The sequence below is a fragment of the Scatophagus argus genome, chromosome 2 (assembly GCF_020382885.2).
Source record: "Scatophagus argus isolate fScaArg1 chromosome 2, fScaArg1.pri, whole genome shotgun sequence".
In the NCBI taxonomy this organism is placed as follows: domain Eukaryota; kingdom Metazoa; phylum Chordata; class Actinopteri; family Scatophagidae; genus Scatophagus; species Scatophagus argus.
The window spans coordinates 13,737,811-13,758,707 of record NC_058494.1 but is presented as its reverse complement, the minus strand read 5'-3'; the positions used below and the strand labels follow the sequence as shown (position 1 = coordinate 13,758,707).

Sequence of the window (20,897 nt, the reverse complement as noted above, 5' to 3'; positions counted from 1 at the left end):
TGCAGCTTCTAAATCACATAGCAAACTGTTCTCTTAATTCCTAAAAAATAGTAATCAAATCAAAAATGTTGTACCAAACTTTAGACTTAATTTCAGGCCTATCACGCACTCTGTGAACACTACAGTAAAGAGCTCACCAAGGATTTACCAAACCAGTTTTTGACATAGCAAAAAAATAAGTACAATGCAAATTGATCAGAATTTAAGTAAATGTTCAGATAAACTTGTGTTTTCCTCAGAGCGACTTCACTGTTTCTCTCATCTGCTCTGCCAAAGCTTTGTGTGAGTGCTACGCTTCTGAACTACGAGGAATGTGGATCATCTTTGGCTTGGCCAAAATTTTCGCCAGTCCCCAAAAAGCTAAGAAAACACAGCTATGGGTGAATAAGTCAGGGCAAAATGCTCTCATTAATAATTATTATCTAAAGACAAAGTGTTGTTTGTATTTCAGACTTTCCTAAAATGAGACAGATTCTGTTTTGTGGGTGAGATGTAATCAGGCCAATAAGAGGAAACGGAGGATTGAGCAGGCTTTGGGAAATAAGTCTCTGACAAGTTCTGCTATTGCTGTGGATATGTGCAGCACTAATCTCTGTTCAGCTTTGGTTCACCCCAGCAATATAAAGCACCCTACAGAGCTCAGGTCATATAATTCTACCCCACCAAAAAATCCCTCCCTGGAACCCAGATCATGAGTTTAATAGTTATTCTTATTAGCTCATACAACTGCTGCGAGCCTGCAAAATAAAATAGCTGTTTTTCTGTTGATCTGTTTACGCTCGCCTGAGGAACTTTACAACCGAAAGAGCCAAGAGCAAAAAAAAAAAAAAACCCAAAAAAACCAAAACCCTTTCTCTCTCTCCCTCCACAGCCAAAGTGGACTTATTATGTTACTGATGGCAGAATTCCCAGTGTGGAATTAGGACTTTGAGCTCTGATAACGTTCCTGAATCCCAGCACGGCGCTGCTTTTACTGGTGGTGGTCACACACTGCTTTCTGTCTCGCCCTGAGCCAAACCAGCCGAGGAATTAGTCATTAATAGGGGGACAACTTCAGGCTGCTACTGTTTCCCATGCTGATGAAGAAAGAATATAATTGTACAGTGATGTTGTGTGTGTGTGTGTGTGTGTGTGTGTGTGTCTGTGTGTGTGCGTGTGTGGGGGGGCGGGGTGTTCTCAGAAATATTTGCCTCTGTGTTTATGAGTAAGTGTGTGTAAATGCTATGTGAATGTTCTTTGAATTCTCAGACGTATCTCGACTCCAGTTGAGGATTTTTGCAGTAATCTGTCTGTGCCTTTCTGTTCACCTGTGTCACACAGCCTCCATACCAGAAATGACAGCAGATTTAGCTTTCGGCAACCTCCTCATTTATTTTAAAGCCTCCACGTACATCTTGTTCCTCACCATTAGCAGTGCAGCCGCTGTGCCCCTGTGTTGCCGTGATGAAACAATAGAGTGCAAATCTTCCAATCTTCTTAATGTTCACTAATCTAATGGTGTGCGGCAGGGATATTAAGCAGATTGCTGAGCATTACATTTTACCATTAGAGACACAGCCACCAGCTATTTCAGCACTTCTGTGCTGTTTTCCTCGAAAGCCCCCTCCACCCCCCTCCCAAAAAAAAAATAATAATTTGATTTTACTATTATTTCTCCAGTCTGATCCTGTCGGCCTGCTGTGTCTTGGGTAGATTACGATTTGGCTTGATGGAGAGTGCGGTTACTGCTGAGTGTGGGAGAAAGTGAGTGGGAGTATGTGCGACCGTACGTGCGTACGTGCTTGTGTGTGTGTGTCTGAGAGTGAGAGAGAAAATGGCATAATAACGAGCCAAGTTAATAAAGGGAAACAATTAGGACATAAAAGATTGACACGGCCCACAGATTTTAAAACTCTTGTGTGTCTTAATGAAATCCCTTTGACTATATCTGCTTCACACACACACACATACAAAAACACACACACATACGTACATGCACACACTCATTGTAGCTTCCCTCAGGCTCTCCTGACAGGTGTGGCTCCCATACACAGTGACGCACAGATAAACATTCGCAAACACACACTTTCAGTCACACACACAAACCAGGCCCTACAGGGCATTTTCTCTATCCTGGGACTGCACAATGAGCACTTTGTAACCCCCCACTCCCCCCTCCCAAACTCCCCACCCCAGCCTTTACCATCAACCCCCCACCAGTTTCTAGCACATCCCTCTTTAAATGGGAGATTATGCAAACGAGCTCACACCACCGCGGCACCCCACATATAAGTGATGTGCATTCAGTGAAATCTATGGGAGCACGTTATGGGAGTCAGCACATGAATGTTCCAATTCACTGAGAGACGGATGTGGACTAAATAAACAGTCGATGCCCCAGGTGTTTGAACCATGCTAATATATTTCCTCACAAGCTGCAGTGGATATTGTTGACATTCATGTTCTGCTTTAATTTTTGTCTTAAATATGTTAAGCAAATTTCTGTTTAGACCATTAAAAGCCCTCCTTCAGCTCACAGGCGCATCTCTAGACTGCTGAGAAAATAAAAGACATTTTTTCTGATCTGCTGCAGCTGTTTCCATTTTATAAATTGGTCATATGCTTTTATTTAATATGGCATTATTCCCCTCTGAAATGTAGTGAAATAAAAGTAGAAAGCAGCACAAAACTCAAAAACAGTACTTAAAAACATTTATATAATGTACTTAAAGCATCAAAGGTAAAAATATTACTTATGCAGAAATTGACTCAAGTATGTTTGGATTATAATTAGTGATGTATTAATGACATTTTATGTTGCAACTGATCATTGTAGAGCTCATTTTAATCCTTCATCAGCAAATGTAACTGCAAAATAAATGTACTGAAGTAGAAGTATGAATAAGTTGCAAATACTCAAGTAAAATAGAAAGACCTAAAAAAACAAACAAACAAACAAAAAAAACAACTTGCGTAAATGCACTTATTTACATCCCACTACTGAATAACTCACATCTGTAAGTAATCACTTTGACTAATCATTGATTTTGCACAAAAAAATTGGAGGGCAGGAGTATAATTTCAGGGTCTTCGAGTGAAGCCAAGTTAATTTCAGACTAATTTAAGAGAGACAGGCGAGTAGAAGCCAGCCTCACTCCAAATATGACTACATCTCTCTCAGGTGAAGCATGAGAGAGATGTAGCACAATTGGAAGTCTGCAAAATAAACAGAGAGAGAGAGAGAGAGAGAGAGAGAGAGACAGCTGATACTCGCTTCCATAGGGTGCCGATTAAATGAGTGTGCAGACAGAGACGTACTAGAGATGAACATGCGCGTGTACACACAAACACACACCGCAGGCTTGTTACATACAGCAGATAGGTTCGGGGTCAGGCCGGGACACAGGTTACCACAGGGTTAAAGCCTCTTGCACATGAGAAAAACAGCAGAAACAGATTTAAGAGAGAGGTGGATGCCAAGAGTGCCATCTGCTTTAGTTACCCCCCTTTCCAGTTTCCTCTATCTCTCCTCTCCCTTCCCTCCCCGGCTTTCTCCATCTTTGTGTCTCTGCGCATTCCCTCGTTCCCATCTCCCACTAAAGCTACATACATATTTTGTCAACAGCTAAACATTACCATTCATTATTTGTTTTCCGCTCTGCTCATGAACCAATAATAAACTATATGGTATAGACTGTACAAGGACGGGTGTGGGGGTGGGGAGGAGTGTGGGGTGTGTGTGTGTGTGTGTGTGTGTGTGTGTGTGTGGTGGTGGTGGTAGGGGGGTGGGGGGTAAGTTAAGTCCAAATCTGGCAACCGTCTCAAGTGTAATGACACCTCCATCTCTATGGAAAACCATCCCCTTTTGTCTTCACTTGCATGGGAGCTCTTTCTTTTTACTGTTTTGTTCCCAGAAAACCCATGGAACATTTGCCAACATTTTTAAGAGCTGCGAAAAGCAGGATTTTTTTTTTCTGCTGGTTTTTTAAGTCTTCCACCTCGCAGGTGTTTCTTTTTAAGGCGTGCTCGACAATGCCAAGCTCGCCTTGGCTCGTCTTGAATGCCGCGAGCCTCGGGGGGGGGGGGGGGGGGGGGGAGAAAAAAACAAGGTTGAAGAAATCTTATTGATTAGCAGTTGTCGCTTCCCTTTGCTTTATCTCACTATGTCTCTCCTTTTCTGCCTCGCTCACTCGATCTCCACACACTTTTTAAGTTTTGATAGGGGAATGAGAAACCTTTGTAGGACAGGCCAAGAAAAAAAAGAGAGCAAAAGAAGTCTTAACTATCACTTGAAACCCTGTGCTTTCTCACAGGAAATGACTGAATTTGACGTTTCACAGAACAAAGCTGCAGCTTTAAGTGAGACTTTTGAAAAACTGTAAAAAGAGTATTTATGCATTTGAGCATGTGTGAAAGTACAAAGTTCATGTGTCGCAAGACCCTCAGAAAGTCCAACTTGCACAAGGCCTGAATGTTGGGCTTTTATTAAGTGGAGTATAATTTGCCTCAGACCTTCAGGCTAAACACCATCTTCATAAAAGCTGTCAAAACTGATTTATGATACGCGCATACATGTAAGACAGAAAATTAAAAAGTATAATCAATCTTATCCCATTCTGATCTGCTCATGTTTGTCTGATTAGTATTCTGTGGGTAATTGACACAATTGCAGCCAAAGCTCGCTTCATTAATGTTAAGACAGATTGCTGCTCGTTAGAGCCACCATGTGGTGTAAACACAAGCAGCAGCCATCTTGCTGAAACTGACGCTGATAACTGTGTAAGCCTTGTTTAGTCTTAACAAAATGTCATGTAAAAGTAATAACTACAATAAGTAATAATAAAACCATGTTGATGCCCTTGAGAGAGAGGAAGAATGATTCAGGTTTATAAATTAGAGGGAGGTGGTGGTGGTGGGGGGGCAGAATAAACAGGTGGACTGCCAGTTAGGATCAGTGATACGCCGGCTGTGGTAAGAAACACAGGACAACGAGGGTGGGGGGGCTCAGAGAGAGGGATGAAAAGATGGAGCCGGGAAAGATGTACCATCTGTTTTTCAGGCACAACGAAGATAAAAATGAGAGGAGCGCTCAGAGGCAGGATGTTAGTATAGATTCAGTGTGTGAGAGGACTCTGCATAGAGAGAGAAGAAACTACAAGGGGCACGGAGAGGTAAGGGAGAGAGGACAGATAAGACAGAGGCAGACAGATGGAAGACAGGCAGATGAGAGACAGAGAAAGAGAGTGAAGAGGAGAAGGGGACCAGAGATTGGGTCTGGCAGTGGTGCGAGCGCACTGGGCACACTCACATCAGGAGGGGACATGACTCGACATGCCGGCTCAGCCCAGCTGGGTCAACGCTCTGCACTGCCATGTTGTTTTGGCTTGGTGCTCACATCTCCTGCACACATGCACAGGCGCACAAACTGACAAATCCAGTTACCCCCAGCTCGCTCCCTCATTCTCCCTCTCCCTGTCTCATATCTAGACACACACTCACTCATAGGCAAACACACACAAGCTCACACCCAAAATGCCATGGTTTTGGCGAGAGCCGGGCAGGCGGGCGAGGGCCCTGGACTAATGGAAACGCCAAACTCGTTACTCTAACGCTGGGTGACAAGGGCACCTTGGGCTGCAGATGTTCCTGCTGATGACAGATGGAGCCTGGCACTGCCAGGGGACAGTGGGCCAGGCCTGCGCCAGCTCCATGCCACCTGCACCCCTCCTCTGTACCCCTCCACACAAACTCAAACATGCGCACACTCCCTGGCTTTCTCACTTGGCCTATCTCTCTTGAACACTGGTGCACCACTCCCCCCTTTTCTACCCCCAGCTCTGTGTCTGTCTGTCTGTCTCCCTGTCTCTCTCTCAATCACTCGTCCTCTCTCTCTCTCTCTCACACACACACACACACACACACGCATTGGCATGCTACTCTCTGTCCCCTGCCCACTGTGAGGATGACTGTTTGTGGACAGATATCTATGACACTGGCAGAATGTGTTGGATAAATTGTGTCTGTGCTGGTATTGATCCTATTAACAGACAGAGCAGAAATCAGTTGTTACATGACCATAATTCAAGATGAGGACATTAACAAAGAGTTTTGGAATTAATGTCTGCTGTAGCATCCTGATGAGTGCCCCAGTGAAATGAGTTAGCAATGTTCGTTGCTCAGACTGTCAGTGCTGTCCGATGACTGAGTGTAATCCATGGCCATTTCCACTTTTGAGCAGAAAGTGGATTCCAGATCAGCTAATGCATGATGGAGACTGTGTAATGATACCATTTATCTTCATGGAAGTGGTGACAGGCTTCTGGAGGTGATTCTCCGGCCTGGCTCAAAGAGGCAGCCCACCAGGATAATTTGCTTGATGCTGTTAGTCGCCAGACTACCAAAGTGAGCTCAGCTGTAATTTTGATGATGGTGGTTTTCACAAGGTTTCTGCTATCAGCTCACAGTGAAAAACTGTCTTTAATGTCACCAGCGATGCTTCTCACTGTGTCACTATGTGAGGGAGGAGAAAATTAAGGTAGCTTTTCCAGCAAAAGGGTTGGTTGCAGACACATTTCACATTCTATAAAGAGTTACAGCTGCATTTCTCACATTAGCCTCTGGTTAAAATAAAAAGGAAATTGGTTGGAGAGGAGGAAAACATGAGAAAAAGAGGTAGAGGTAAACCCACAGTACACATCAAAGTCTTTTTCTCACAAAAATTATGAGGAGATTCTGGAGGAGTGTTTGTACGACCACAGCAAATACAAATCCAGGAATATCAACTGTCAGTATGGGAATCCAAGTGTTGAAAGAACACCAAGAAGCCAGAGATTCATATGTTTGCCATTTCATAAATTTTGATAAATGTGACCGAGCCCTGTAGCCAAAGTTTTGTCTCCAGCTTGGCCCAGTATGGTCTTTCCCACTGTTGGAATTTGTGGACGGTGATATTAAACTACTCTGTGATTAATGTGCATTTTGACATTGAAATTTTCTAGAGGTACCGTGAGTGGAAGACAACAATGTGCATTGACTATAATCAAAGTTTCATGCGAGCATGTGAAAAGAAGAATAACACTTAGCAGATTCCAGTGTTTTGCACTTGTGGCTGCAGATTATTGGACCCTTTTTCTATGCTACGTATGACCACCTTTTCTGTGCTGCAATCCCCCCTCCTCTACACATCCACCACTCTTCCATCAAGCACCCCCCCCCCCCCCCCCCCACCCACCCCCACCGCCCACTTCATCCAAAAACCATGTGTGGCATGTCATTTCAACTCCCTCCACGCAGAAGAAGGGCCCCTAACAAAACAAAACAATTATCTCTCCCCTCGTTAGGACCTGGCTTGCCTCCGTTCTCCCTATTTAACTCCCCTCTTTCTCCTGCCGGACCTGGCCTTCGCTCTCTCCCTTCTGTAGCTGTCTCTGTGACAATAAGTTGAGCTGAGGGTCTCTTAAGTGCTTCTGGAGTGGAGCATTTAGCTGATTTTAGGCTTCATGTTTCTTTTAAAGGCCTCAGCAGGAGCAGAGGCACATGAAGGTTGTGGCATGAAGGAGAGGGAGAGGAGCCCACGAGAGGAAGATTAAGGGAAGGCAAGAGAATGTCGCCCGATGGATGATAGCTCGTAGTGGTACGAGGTGGGCACTGATGTGCTCTGAGTGAAGAGGAAGAGGAATGGATGGGTTGGCAGTGGGTGGGTGAAAAGGTTTCACTGTGCCAGCTCTTAATTACCTTAATTGGAGTCATTAGCTAAGTGAGCATGAGAGACATCACCTGCATGGCATGCAAGACCGCACCTGCCACAGCGACATTGCTATCATCACCACACTCCAGCAGAGGGTTTACTGACAGCTCAGCACTCAACCACACTTGCTGCCACGCTGAAGCTACAGTGAGTACAAGTACAGTCAGACAAACAACCCAAACAAATGGAAACACACAGATATCATGCATTTCTTATCGGCAAGCAAGGGGTCAGTGGGTCAAGTATGTGTGTACCTCAACAACCAGTTTGTGTGTGTGCATAAATATTGGGATTTTATATTGATTTACAGGTTTATATAATTTTATAGAATTTGCAGTTATAAAGTGGTCATTGTTTTTGACATTTTAATACAAACAGTCCACCAACATTTATCAGACAAGCGTTCATTTTTGAACCAAAAAAATGATTTCATTTTTGGTTTCATTGATACATATAAAACAGATATCACATCATAAAAGATAATTCAAGATAAGAAACATACATGCTACACTAAAAGATGATGATTGTGATTTCTTTTTCAAGACAACCTTAAAACAATCACTCACATGCACAGTTTTCACTTGCAGCATCCACTTCACCTGTTTATACCAGCCATTAAAAGATCCCTTTGCTTTCGTTGTGCTGGGAGACCATATTTACAGCATTCGTTTATCTAAAGCTAATATGAAGCCTTGGCAGTCAGACTCAAGCGGGTATCTTGCAAAGTTATAGAGCTTTTATTACAAAATTCCCTCTAAAAAATACTGTAAAGTTGACAGAAACTCATTCGATCAGATTGCTGAAACTCCGTATTAACTTCAGTATAATGGCCAGGAGGGATGACTACAGCAAGCAAAACCTGTTTCAGTGTTCATACAGATTTACAGTGCTTGAGGTGTGACTGCCAGTCAGTCAAATATAAAACTTGCACAAAGTTAAAAAGGTATAGGAACACACACACAGAGTTTATGTTTTCATGTCCTATTGGGATATTACATAGACTTACCATAACCATAACCATTACTTGCCTAACCTTTACCCTAACCTTAAGCTACACCTAACCTTAAACCAAGTCTTCACCTTAAAATATGATAATTTACCCATGGGAAGTTGTATTTTGTCCCCATAAGGTATGTGAGTCCCCATGTGTAACTGTGTAAACAGGTTTTTGTTCCCACAAGGTAAGAAAAACACACACACACACCTCACCTACCTACTTACCTATTTTATTGGGAATATTAGCTCTGGTACTTTTAACAGTTGTAGTCGTTGTAATTGTACCAGATACTAAAACCACTAAGGGATTTGATCCAGTGACAAACTTTGATGTGCAGATCCGGAGGCTACACCTTTCTCTCTCCTCCTCAGCACCCAACAGACAGCCTGGCAGGCGAGCTGGCAGCCAAGCAGAATGGCAGTAGGCTGGCAGGCTTAGCCCGGGGCACCATCTCCTGCAGAGCCAACTCTGACCAGCTGGTCCAGACTAACACCACAGAGTGGGCATGTACCACCATATCAGTGGGGAGGTAGATGTTAGCTGTGGTCCAGACACCCTCACACCCAGTGCCTGACACCTACACCAGTAGACTTGCTCTGGTGGGATTCAGGTGAGAAGACTCTGCCTGGTCTATGACTTAACAGGTCTTCACATTTCTCCTGGCATACTCCGCCATCACCATCCCAGTTTCTTCTCAGGGAGTGCACGACGGACCCCTGTTCATTCTCACTCGCCGATGCCAGATCTGGGAGACTGATCCATAGTTCACTCTACTCCAATCTATCATGACGGTTTAGCTCCAACAGGGCCCCAAACGGCTGAGGAAAATCTGGTGGACCCTCTTCTTCCAACACTATTCAGATATTACGTTAGCTTAGCACAGTTTGGTCTACTTAGCCATAGCTATAGATACACAGAGACACACAGGAAGTTAGGGGTAAGAGATGAACAGCATCAGAATGATCTAACATGGGGAGATTTGCTTTACCATAAGGCACCATGAACCACAACAAGTACCTCACAATGTTTATTAACTATATTTACTGGTTCAGAAAAACTAATTTCAAAGTTAAGGTGCAAAAACAGGCCCCAAATCCTTCATCAATAATTCAGTTTATTCTTGATACACCTTGATTAACCTGATATCGTTTGCATCCACCCCCCCACCTCCATCGTGCAACCATTTCCATGTCTGACAGTTAAAAGGCCGACACACACAGAGAAAGAGCAGGCAGCTCATTGTGCGTTTTAAAGCGCTAACTAGGCCACTTAGCACCCCGTGATGCTGATCTGATCCCCGAGGCGCTGAACTTGGCAGCGGGCCCTCCTCCTTTCGCTCCTTCCTTTCCCCTCGCCATGGGAACCAGGCCATCCTTAATGACGCAGGAGTGCTCCGCCGGATCCCACAATGCAAAGGGGGCTGACATCTGTCTTGCTAAGTGGTGCACTCTCTTGTGCACCTTGTTTGTTCAATCAACAACCCTCCCACCCCTCTTCCTCCTCATCCTCCCCTCCCTCCACCCTGCCTTTTTTCTTTTTTATCTCCCTTTTTCAGAAAAAAATACAAAGGATTGGAATAAGAGAGCTACAGAGTTTGGAGAGAATAGACAGTGAGATAGTGACATCATGACTCTCCCTTCACCCCCATCATCATATGCCCAATGCCACAGTGGGTAGATTATCATAGATAGCATGTGCAGCATTGTTCAAAGACAGAGATGGATGACTAAACAAAGTACAGGTTTAGTTGTCAGTTACTTGCTACAAACAACATTCTTCACCATGAGGAATGGGAGTTTAAAAAGTATAATTTGATCTCCGTCAGCATGTCTGTATGAGCCCCCCCCCCTTTACACTTTCTGCATATTAAGAAAAAACAAGTGCCTGATTAAAAGTGGCCCCTAATTCTTCATAGTTAAGACCTGGGCAAATATTTGTCCCATCAATCTTGGAAAATATAGCCATCAACCCAAGATGCTAATCACATGCTAATGGAATCCAAGGGACTCAATGCACCCCCATAGCGCAATGAACGCTTTCACTTTTTCAGAAAGCCCACGTGAATGCAAATGGCCATCTAAGCATTCATTTTGACAGCATGCCAAGGCAATGTAAAGAGCCCCCTTCTTTGTGCTCCATTGGGAATGTATGTAGGGATGTGTGGGATGAGTTCACTTTACCAGACCCAGGTGCCAGTATATAAATGAATAATAGGTTTTATGGGCCTTAAGCACACACACACACACACACACACACAATCACACATGGCACACATGCCCACTCACTCAAGTGCATCTGTGGTGAAGGATGTTCAAATTCCCACAACTACACTGAAAAGAGATTGGGCATGAGAATAGGTGGTTCCTATACATAATTCAGGGGTCCATGCTGAAACAATTATGTTTGCTTACTGCTAAGTACCCGTGCTCAATAGCTCGTTTGCTCTCTAGTTTGGTGCTTTCAGATGTAAGTGCTATGTGCTAAAAGTGGGCTGAACATGCCTTTTTAATAAAATATAGGAGCCGATACTTGAACGCTTGAATACGAGAGTGAGTGGGAAAAACAACAAATGCTCTTCATGTTTTTACTTGAGCTTTGCATGCAAACTAAATTGCACTTGTAAATCTAACAGTGTTGGCAGAAAACTAATTAGCAATACCAGGCAAAAAGAATGTGGACAAATAGGACACTTTAATGACAATATTAAATATCACAATATTTCAGTTTACATTACAACACATTTTTCAGCATATCCCCAGCTGTTGCATCAAAAAATTACATGACCAAAATAAAGGTCATTTTGTCATTAATCATTGGTGGAAGAAACCACCAGAATATTTTACTCTGAATAACAAATTCAGACTCATAACAAATAGAGTTACACTTCACACACAGAGATACAAATAACTGTAACGTGAAAAACAGCGTCATGAAAAACAGTTCATATCTTGGCAGTGATTTGACAAAAAGAATATTCTGTTTGATTCCCAAATTTAAACTGCAGCAAGTCATGGAGGGAAGCACAGATATCATGTATTTTCATGTAATACAGTTACAGGTGTGTGGGAGCTGCAGCCTCAGCCCTATTCTCCTCATGGCTCGTCTCGCATTTGCACTCCTCCACCACCATCACTTGTTTCTCCCGGACGTCGGCTCCACAGCGCAGGGGTACAGTCACCACACGAGATTTGGAAGGGGCGCAGCGGGAGCAGGGGGTCCTGTGGTTGAGGGCATCTGTGCCAATGTCCAGCCCTGCAAACTCCCCTTCAGATGGGACAAAAAGCGAGCTGCACTGGCCGAAACACAGCTTATTGTGCAGTGTTATTGTTTCGCACCCATCTGCTGTCACACGCTGTTAGGATGACAGAGAGGGGTAAGATTAAGCTAAACATCACTGCAATATTGTCAGTCTGAATTTACCTCTGAGGATGTAGAAATCGACTATTTGTGTTTATGTAATTCAACATCATCACAACTAATCCTCCACCAAAGCCATAATGATCTCGGTTATTGCCACTGAAACAGTTCCTAACATTGCTATGTTGCATTTGGCTGTGTAAAAAAATCACTCTTTCTAATGGGCTGCACTGACATCTGTCTTGGCAGAGAAAGGAAATAAAATTGTGCCATAATACATGATTTAAAAGTATTTGCCTCTTACCTGAGTGAAAGGTACTGCAGCACACGCCTGTTTAGTGTCCCTCAGTTTGACTTGCAGGGATGTGGTCAACTTTTCTCCTTTATTTATGGCTCTCTGCCACATCTGCAGGCCTTGCCTCTTCTTTAGTTCCATCTCAGTGGAGCTTTTGGGCTGCAGGTGGTGCAGTGGACTCTTAAGGGTCTTGGGGGCAGGAGACAGACCTGGACGCCCACGAGACAGGAATGCAGGAAAGGACAATCTGGAGCTAATGGACGAGACTCTTCTGGGGGTCAACCCCCTTCTGAAGAACCCTGACTGGGCCAGGGCACGAGGGTCCAGCTGCACAACCTTAACTGTTCCTTGGACAGGTTCATCTGGTCCACTGCCAGATGATTCAAATTCCACTCTTGACCCTTTCACAATGTTGTCAAAAGTATTGTGAGGGAATGTAAAAGCTACAGCGGTCCAGCTTGACAAAAGGACAAGGCTGAGAAGGAAAGCCATTCTTCGACACAAAAAGAGATGCTTGTCCAACTTGAAATAGAAATTATGCTCTTGATTTCACAAACTGACTAAAACAAATAAAAAGCTACAACAAAAGTTAGTAAAGGATTGAACAAAAAAATCTTTGTCTGGTGGTTTGGTCCAAGGTTCCAAATGGTAACCTTGCTGTCAGTGGTTTGTCAGAGTGATGGAAGGAGGTTTTTATAGAGCTAGCTGCCAGATCTCACCTGTGTTTTAATGGAAAGAAGGTGTCGCATTTCCCACACCAGACCAGACATCACACCAAGCCTAAAACTCCAGCTCATGGATGGTCGCCAGACTGAGAAGATAGAAGCTTCAAGGGGAACATTTAAAACACCATCATAGAAAAAAAAGCTTAATTCATTTGCAGCTAATTATAGTTATCTAGATCACTTTTATTTATTTATTAGCTTTTTGGGGTGAAAAAATAAGGGAAAGAACAATTGTGTATTAGCAGAACAGTTTCAAAGCTCCTTTGCACAAATTCTTCATGTCACACTACAGGTGGTATGAATACCATCCTTTCAAAATCTGTTTCCTCATCTGATGTTTTGATTGCTGTTGCAGAGCGCCGCATAAAATGTCACCCACATGCTCCATTGGTGTTCAGTGGTTGAGATCTTGTGATTCACATCCTCTTCATATGCAACAATTATATTCCATTGTATTTGTTTTAAACCACAATCAACAAGCAAATATTGATTTACGTTGCACCCTGCATTCTAGTAATTACAGATGATTTGAGTAAATATGCTCAAAATATTCATGGAGGGAAATTTATACATAACCCAACTTGCTGATGAACAACTCATTTTCAACTACTGGCTAAAAACTTAAATGAATTAATGAAAGAATGTAAAAACTAAATGAATCAGACTTGGTGTAAGGGATAAAAGTTTTACCAAGCTAAAAATGTTTTGCGTCTCAGCCAATGACTTCAGGAAGATGTTAGCCCTTGTTCTTCAGCAGGTGTTTTTATTACTTCTGGCTGTAAAGCAATAATGAGTTTATGCTCCCTTTGTAAACAAACCGTCTCCTGCCCATTTAATGCCACAAGTTCCTTCTCAGCCTCTCCTGACATCCCATCATGACACCATTAGACTTCAGTGTGCTCTGTCACCCGTGACCTGATCACACGCACAGGCTATAGAAGGCCGACTGGCTTGACAACGTAATTACAATATAATACAAAGAGTGTTTGACTTTCTCATAGAAACCTTGGCGTGAAGCTGCTCTTTGTCTCACTGCCTCTTCTCCACATTTGCTTCCCATACACCACTTAACATTATGGTCCAGACAGATGCAAGAGGCGGAAGTGTAAAAGACTCAGTGTGTATAATCTGAAGACTTTCTCATTTACACTGAGCTGGAACGTTCACCCACTAGTCGGTTCCAATTGTACACTGAAATATTAGCAATGATGTAGAGGGTGTGAGAATGTGCTTAGTATTTATAAGGGATAAGAACTCTCTCCAGATGCAGAATAAATGTTTTCCACAAGAGGGCAGAGTTTACAAAGTATAATCAGCACTGCATGTCCCACTACTCACACAGAAGGACTGTTCTCAGTAAACTATGGACCGCATTTTAAAATTTAGAAGTACAAAGTATGAGTACAAAGCTGCTCAGGAAAACCTGTGAGCTGTGTCCCAACGCTCAGGTTGGATCCTATGAGGGACAAAGACCCACAGAGATGGGACAATCAAAAGACCTGAAGGCCAAGCTGAACCTGGTCCATGCGTCCCACACATTTGAAAGCGCATGTGGATTCCTTCCATCTCGTCACTGATGACAATCCTGACAAACACACTTCTTTGCAACTATGATTAAGTGACCCCACAAATAAGAGACGCAGCAGGTCCATGTTTGAAGAAAAACTGATGCCAGATAATAGGTTCAAAAAATAATATTTATATTTTTCCCTTCTAAGGTTTATGCTGAGAAGTATATGAATAAATATGCCAAGTAGCACAGCGACTTAATACACACACACAAAATTTGTTTCTAACTTAAAATGTTAAAAGCATATAATCATCTTCATAGATTATAGGCATGATGTTTCAAAATATTGTATCTCTGCTCAGCTGGTCAGTCTGCATTACATCTTGACTTCATTTAATGTACCCTATCCTTTAAGTTCACATTCTCAGAAACAGACATTAACATTGTGTAACAAAGAGAAAAACAATATTAAGCATAGTCACATATCGCATTTAACTGTAGATCAAATGATTTTATGGTGACAGTAAGAGGGACAGCGTTTTTTAGATTACATCGCCGCTGAGGAGGGTCATCATGTATCTTTGGCACGAAGTGCGATGAGATGACGAACAAGATGCCATTAAACACACCTCACACGCTGACACACACGCTGTTGTCTGATGTCAACTGTCATGTAGTGTATCAGCAGCAATTAATGTGTTGACAAGTCACTTATTTATACTGAAAGTATAGCAGTTCTGACATAAGGATCGACCATATGGGACACATTTGTCTTACTCTGTTCCCTGGTGTGATTTAATCTTTCAAATCATTTATTACTGAGGTCCAAACTGCTACATTTTGTGCACTGATGACCTGTTACACCTGCAGCAAGTCACTAAAAAAGTGCCTCACAACACACAGGCAGAATCATAATATGTTCATCAAAGCAAAACTCATTTTGTACCCATACATACTTAATATACGGTTTTTACATTGTATCTTCTGTGGAAGGTCATCAAGGAAATCAGGTATAATCCGCTAAAAATCCATCTGGACTTTCTGAGTAAATGTTGGGAAATTTCTTAAACATCAGTCAACCTGACCACTAATATGGGCGACTGTAATACTCCCATGATTGAGGCTAAGTAGAGTCAAAGTACTTTTGGTCTTGATGCTGATGTACGTATTACATTGGTGTCATAGCTCCTGAATGCTGTGTGTTTATCTTCTCATGTGTGGGATTAGATAAACCCGACAACATTGGTGAAACATTTCTGAAACTTAATTGAAATCAACTATGAAATCTCAGATATGCTGCTTTAGCTGTTTATTGGTTCATGCTTTGTTCAGTCCAGAATCCGTTGGTGACAAATACGTTATCGTCTAACACAGTTTAACTTCTAAACTTCACAGATCCACACAAGTATGCGTTTGCATATTACATGTTCGCTAAATTCACATATAAAAATACGCAAAAGGAGACCAGAATCAATGTATAAATATTCATTCATTCAAACATTCATCATTTCAGCATGATCAAACATACAAAAATAAATTTAATATATTATTGCAGAGAATGTGGGGGACATAAACAACTGACAAGACTTATGCAGATGCTCTCTGCTCTGTGCATCATTACACATTGCTAACTATATGTATCAGCACATACAAAGTCAGCTGACAACAGCCCTTTTAAAACATAAATAAGTCCCTGTATAAATGTGTACAGATAAACATCAGCTCCACCGATTCTTTGATTTCTGTCTGTTTTCAATCAAATATAAAAAAAAACTTTATACAAAAAAAACCCAAAACAAACAGAAAAACAAAACACACAAAAATAACGCTTGCAATTCAAATGTCTTCACCAGTTACAACTGTTGTTATTTCATCCCAGACAGGAAACATTAATCCTTACTGCCGACCTGACAGTAAAGAACCATCGAAACCACCATGGCTGCAATCTGCAAAGACAACAGATAATCAACATATCATCTGAGCACAGTGTAATGGATGCGAGACACGGGGACTGTGCAAGTTGATACAGTTCTGGAGGATAATAAATTATAAAGACAGAAAGCATCATAACAGTCTAAATGTAGGTTTTGTGAGAGGATAAAAGCCTACTGGATCATCTTTTTATTAACTTATTCTGATTGTCTGTTTAGGTGTCTGCAGACAAGAATTGTAAGAAATGATGGTGGTAATAATGATGATATCACACTGGCATGTCGTACAATATGACACATGAAACAAAAGACAATTTTAAAGCTATTTCACTTAAATACCTATCTATTAAAGCATCTATGTGGCCAAAGTGCTGAGGAGGACCTGAGCTGTTTGTCATGGTTTTATGTACCTCAAGAGCCGCGATTCCTAGAGCCACAGCTGCAATTATCAGGGCATTTTCCTCTATGAGCTGCACCAGTTTGTTAAGGCAGTTATCAACGGTCTGGAAGAGAAATAAAAGGTTGTAGCAGAGATAAGGAACAGCTGTTGCACGCATCACTATTAATGGTTTTAAGTAAGTAAGTTGGTCTTGTACCGATTGCTCTGCTTCACTTAAATTGCAATCACCCAAAGTGACAGTTTTATTGCAGCATGTTTCTGGGTAAAGACCTCCATTTTCCTTGTTAAAAGGAGAATTATCAAAATCTGTGTAGTTCTGGATCCCGCAGCACTGAAACTAGAACAAAAAGACAAAGTGTTCATGTCAATCTTGATAAAAGCAGCTCAGTTATAGATACAGGTGTGAAATCTGGTAACAGAAGAAATTTGGGTCATCAGCATAGGATTATTACTATTTTCAGATTTTTCACCAAACAGCTCGTGCAACTCACGAAATCAAATAATTGTCAGTGTTGACTTTTCTTAAAAAATAAGCCAAAAATACAGTACCTTCTCCATGGTGGTGTTAAAGATAGTTGTCAGACTTCCTTCGTTCCCGTATTCACGTTGAAGGCTTTTTCTAACTTCGTCTTGCACATCCCGAAAAAGCTGATCAGCCTGAGAAGGACAAATTGAAAAGGATCAGACTTCAGGGTTTCTCAAGTTGGAATATCCAAGTTGCAGATATTGCTGAGTAAATTTTATTTTGGATTTTGGAGACTCTTACCAAACCCTGGAAGACGAACAGCACCACAGCTCCTGCAACCTCGATGATGAAAATAATCAGCACAATGCTGAAGAACTGAATGGGGAGAAAACATGCGACAATATAAAACTCCCACTGTCTCTATAAAACCAAGTCTCAGTCACTGAGTGAGAAACGGGCGTTGATAAAGTTCATCACATCACATTGACCAGGACTAAATGAGAAGGCTTTCTTCTTGACTTCTCTGGTGAAATAACCATCAAACATTTCAACATTTACTGGTATCAGAATTCAAATGTCTTATCCAGATAGTCTCAAATGTAAATGTAGGTCTCGCTGCTCTCCAGTTATGAATGAAAAAAAAAAAAAAAAAAAATAAGAAGGAGGTTTATGTCACTTTGGAAAGACCTCATAACACTTGAATCAAATCCCAAATCATATTGTTCAGTTTAATTTAATTAAGTTTTATTGTTGTGACATTTCAAGCATAGGAAAGACCAGAAATCACAGTCTTTAAAACATACAATAATAATAATAATAATAATAATAATAATAATAACAACAACAACATTAATACTACTAACAATAAATTAATATTTTTTTTCCAAAAATAGCATAAAACTTGTCAAACATAGCTCACCGTCAGCAGCATACACTTGCTCTCCTTCACTGCTCCACAGCAACCCAGGAAGCCAATCACCACCAGCACAGCACCCACAGCGATGAGCAGGTAGCTGACGTTAGCCAGCTGGGATAACTGAGAGGAAGCGTTCTGCAAGTTATTCAGTACATCCAGCAGAGAACCGCTGTCCACCTTTACCCACACCCCGACACCCAGGATGGCTGCACCCGCCAACTGTTGGAGGGGTGAGGAAAGAGCAGAGAAAAAGAATAAAGAACAGTGGACATAGCATTACAACATGGACAAATGATACAGACAGATGACATAAATAAAATTATCACACACACAATGTTTTGCTACTTGTGAGCCCATACTTCTTCTGAGAGAGAGAGCGCAAATTCGAGATATAAGAGGCTGGTAGCAGGTGAGCAAGAGTTCAGCTTGTTCGCTCTCTCAGACCTGTCAACTCTGGACTGGTGAAGTCATACTTCATATTGTACTAAGTAATACTGTAGTAATACTTTTTTTTATGCAAAGGAAGCCTTTGGGAGGATTTTTTAGATTACAAAAAATAATGTATTATCTAGTAAGTTAAGATGGGCCTCAGGATTTGCTCAGCTCCGTGGGGAGTATTCCTCTGGTTGCAGCTTCTGGGACAGTAATTCAAATGCTTTAAGATGACCACTGTGTGTTTGTCCATCCCTTACAATAATTATCTATAGCATAAATACCCTCATATCAAATCACAAAGTGCAAAGGAAGTTCATATTTATTGTTTATTTTTTCTTTATTCCAACTTACAAAGATGCTGCCATTGAAGATAAACATCATCACTTTGAGAAAGCCTTTGCAACACATCTTGGCTGGTTTATTTTTTTCACACTGTTAAAAAAAAAAGCACATAAAAGTTTTGTTAGTTCAGCTGCTGTAAATGACAAGTTAATCTGTCGCGCTTCCTTATTCATCTTTGGTTAACTGGACAACTTTGCATTTTACCTCCCCTTGGAAAAGCAGTGGTATGGGGATGGCTACAACACAGATAAGCACCAGTGTGGGTCAAATGGCATTTGCTTTGGTTACACATTAACCACAGTAACTGGCAGGAACAGAAGGGGTCTTAATCTCCCCTAAATAAATAAAACCTTTTTCATGCTGTCGTAATCCAGGGTTTCGGTTGATGTTTGAGAAGTTGTTCGTTCATATCCACACTTGATTTCGCCTAAGCTGCAAGTTATTCACAGGATTATCTAGCACACATTTGAGTCACATGATATTTACATGTTTTTACTCCATCAGACTCCATCTGGTACGAGGTGGAAAAATTCACTTCCCGAATCTCTGGACTTTTATACTCCTGATTGTAAGTTGTAAAAGTGGTTTTATAATATGGTAGCACATTATAAATTCTGCCATAAAAAAATATGACCCACCTCTTTATTAGCATGTGACCCACATCGACATGAAATGAATGGAAAAGAGTTCCCATGCAAGCATGCCATAAATGCAGCTTTGGTTAATAAGAAGTCTTGTGATGAGCCAAGTTATCTTATCAACTTACTGGAAGTCATGTTGCAAGTGGCCATAAAACACATACATCTTGTTCCTAGCATTACACAATTTTTTTTTTTAATCCTATCTGTTCCTTGTGTGGGGAGCATGAGCTCACTTTTATAGTTATTGATCTTTCTCTCTTCCTTATTGCAGCTTTGACTAAAACAGTTAGTGGGAACATACTTGTTGAATTGTTTCCTTGTTTTCGAGCAACGATAAAATAATTTCATGACACAAGCTCGTGCTGTTTGAGTCAGCAAAACAAAACACATAACTGCTGTTAATGCAGCTCGAATAGTGAGAGAAACAGTGAGAACATTTCAAGGTTTCTACCTGAGCTCTGTCAGGGGAAATGCAGCTACTAAAGGAGCTCATTTCCTCTGCTGGGAGTCAGAGTTGTTGTTTTTTTTAACATATATACATATACTGAGAATTAGGTTAAGCTTAATGACTCTGTTGGTACTTTAATTATTGTGTTATTATGAGAAGTGAACCCATTTAGGTACGAGAACTACCAACCGAAATGACAATGCTCAAACAATACTGAGAAATAGACATCAGGTAACTATTTTGCTTTGGAAGCTTTGATTACGAAGGAAATAATTTATCAAACACAAAGAATATGTCATTCACCATCCCCTTGTTTACTCAATTTTCTCTCAAAAACATCAAAAACATCCCACATCATGTCATATGTTCATCATGTCTTTCGGTGTGTTATCAGGTGGGTTTAGATTAGAAATTAAAGGTTTTTAGGTGCCGATCACACAGTTAATTGAAAATATGAAATAGCATAAAGCTCCCACCTGGGTTGAAGTGAAGTCTGTCTGCCCACTGAGGTCGATCAGTCAGGAGTGTCTGCTCAACAGGGCTGTCACTTGCCCCTTTATCTTCCCTCAGGTCTCTCACACCCACAGAGAGTTCATGCCCTTTACGTCACCGACATTGGGTTGTGGATAAGCAACATATCCAAAGTCCTTTTAAAAATAGATCGGAAACTTTGATGACCTGGAACTTTTATGGTCATATCACTAAACT

General features: G+C 41.5%; 3 protein-coding genes across 4 annotated transcripts in view; all 3 read right to left on the bottom strand.

The window, feature by feature from the left end:
• Positions 1-1,101: 1,101 nt before the first annotated feature.
• LOC124070920 (ras-related protein Rab-3D-like) overlaps positions 1,102-20,897 on the bottom strand; it is a 29,554-nt gene continuing 9,758 nt past the window's right edge. The window contains exon 6 of one of the 2 annotated variants that reach the window (XR_006845261.1): positions 1,102-1,152. The gene's annotated coding sequence lies outside the window, so the exon portion shown is untranslated. The remainder of the gene's footprint in view (positions 1,153-20,897) is intronic. The other variant, XR_006845263.1, reaches the window with a different exon arrangement.
• Positions 11,776-12,867, bottom strand: dand5 (DAN domain family, member 5). Its single transcript, XM_046378517.1, has 2 exons — positions 12,385-12,867; positions 11,776-12,075 (listed from the first exon to the last, which is right to left on the bottom strand). Exons 1-2 carry the CDS (start codon positions 12,865-12,867, stop codon positions 11,776-11,778), a joined length of 783 nt encoding a protein of 260 aa, XP_046234473.1.
• Positions 15,898-20,805, bottom strand: LOC124070911 (tetraspanin-1-like). The gene is made up of 8 exons (XM_046411254.1): positions 20,666-20,805; positions 19,110-19,190; positions 18,327-18,542; positions 17,708-17,782; positions 17,491-17,598; positions 17,138-17,278; positions 16,952-17,044; positions 15,898-16,556 (listed from the first exon to the last, which is right to left on the bottom strand). Exons 2-8 carry the CDS (start codon positions 19,164-19,166, stop codon positions 16,500-16,502), a joined length of 747 nt encoding a protein of 248 aa, XP_046267210.1. The 5' UTR covers positions 19,167-19,190; positions 20,666-20,805; the 3' UTR covers positions 15,898-16,499.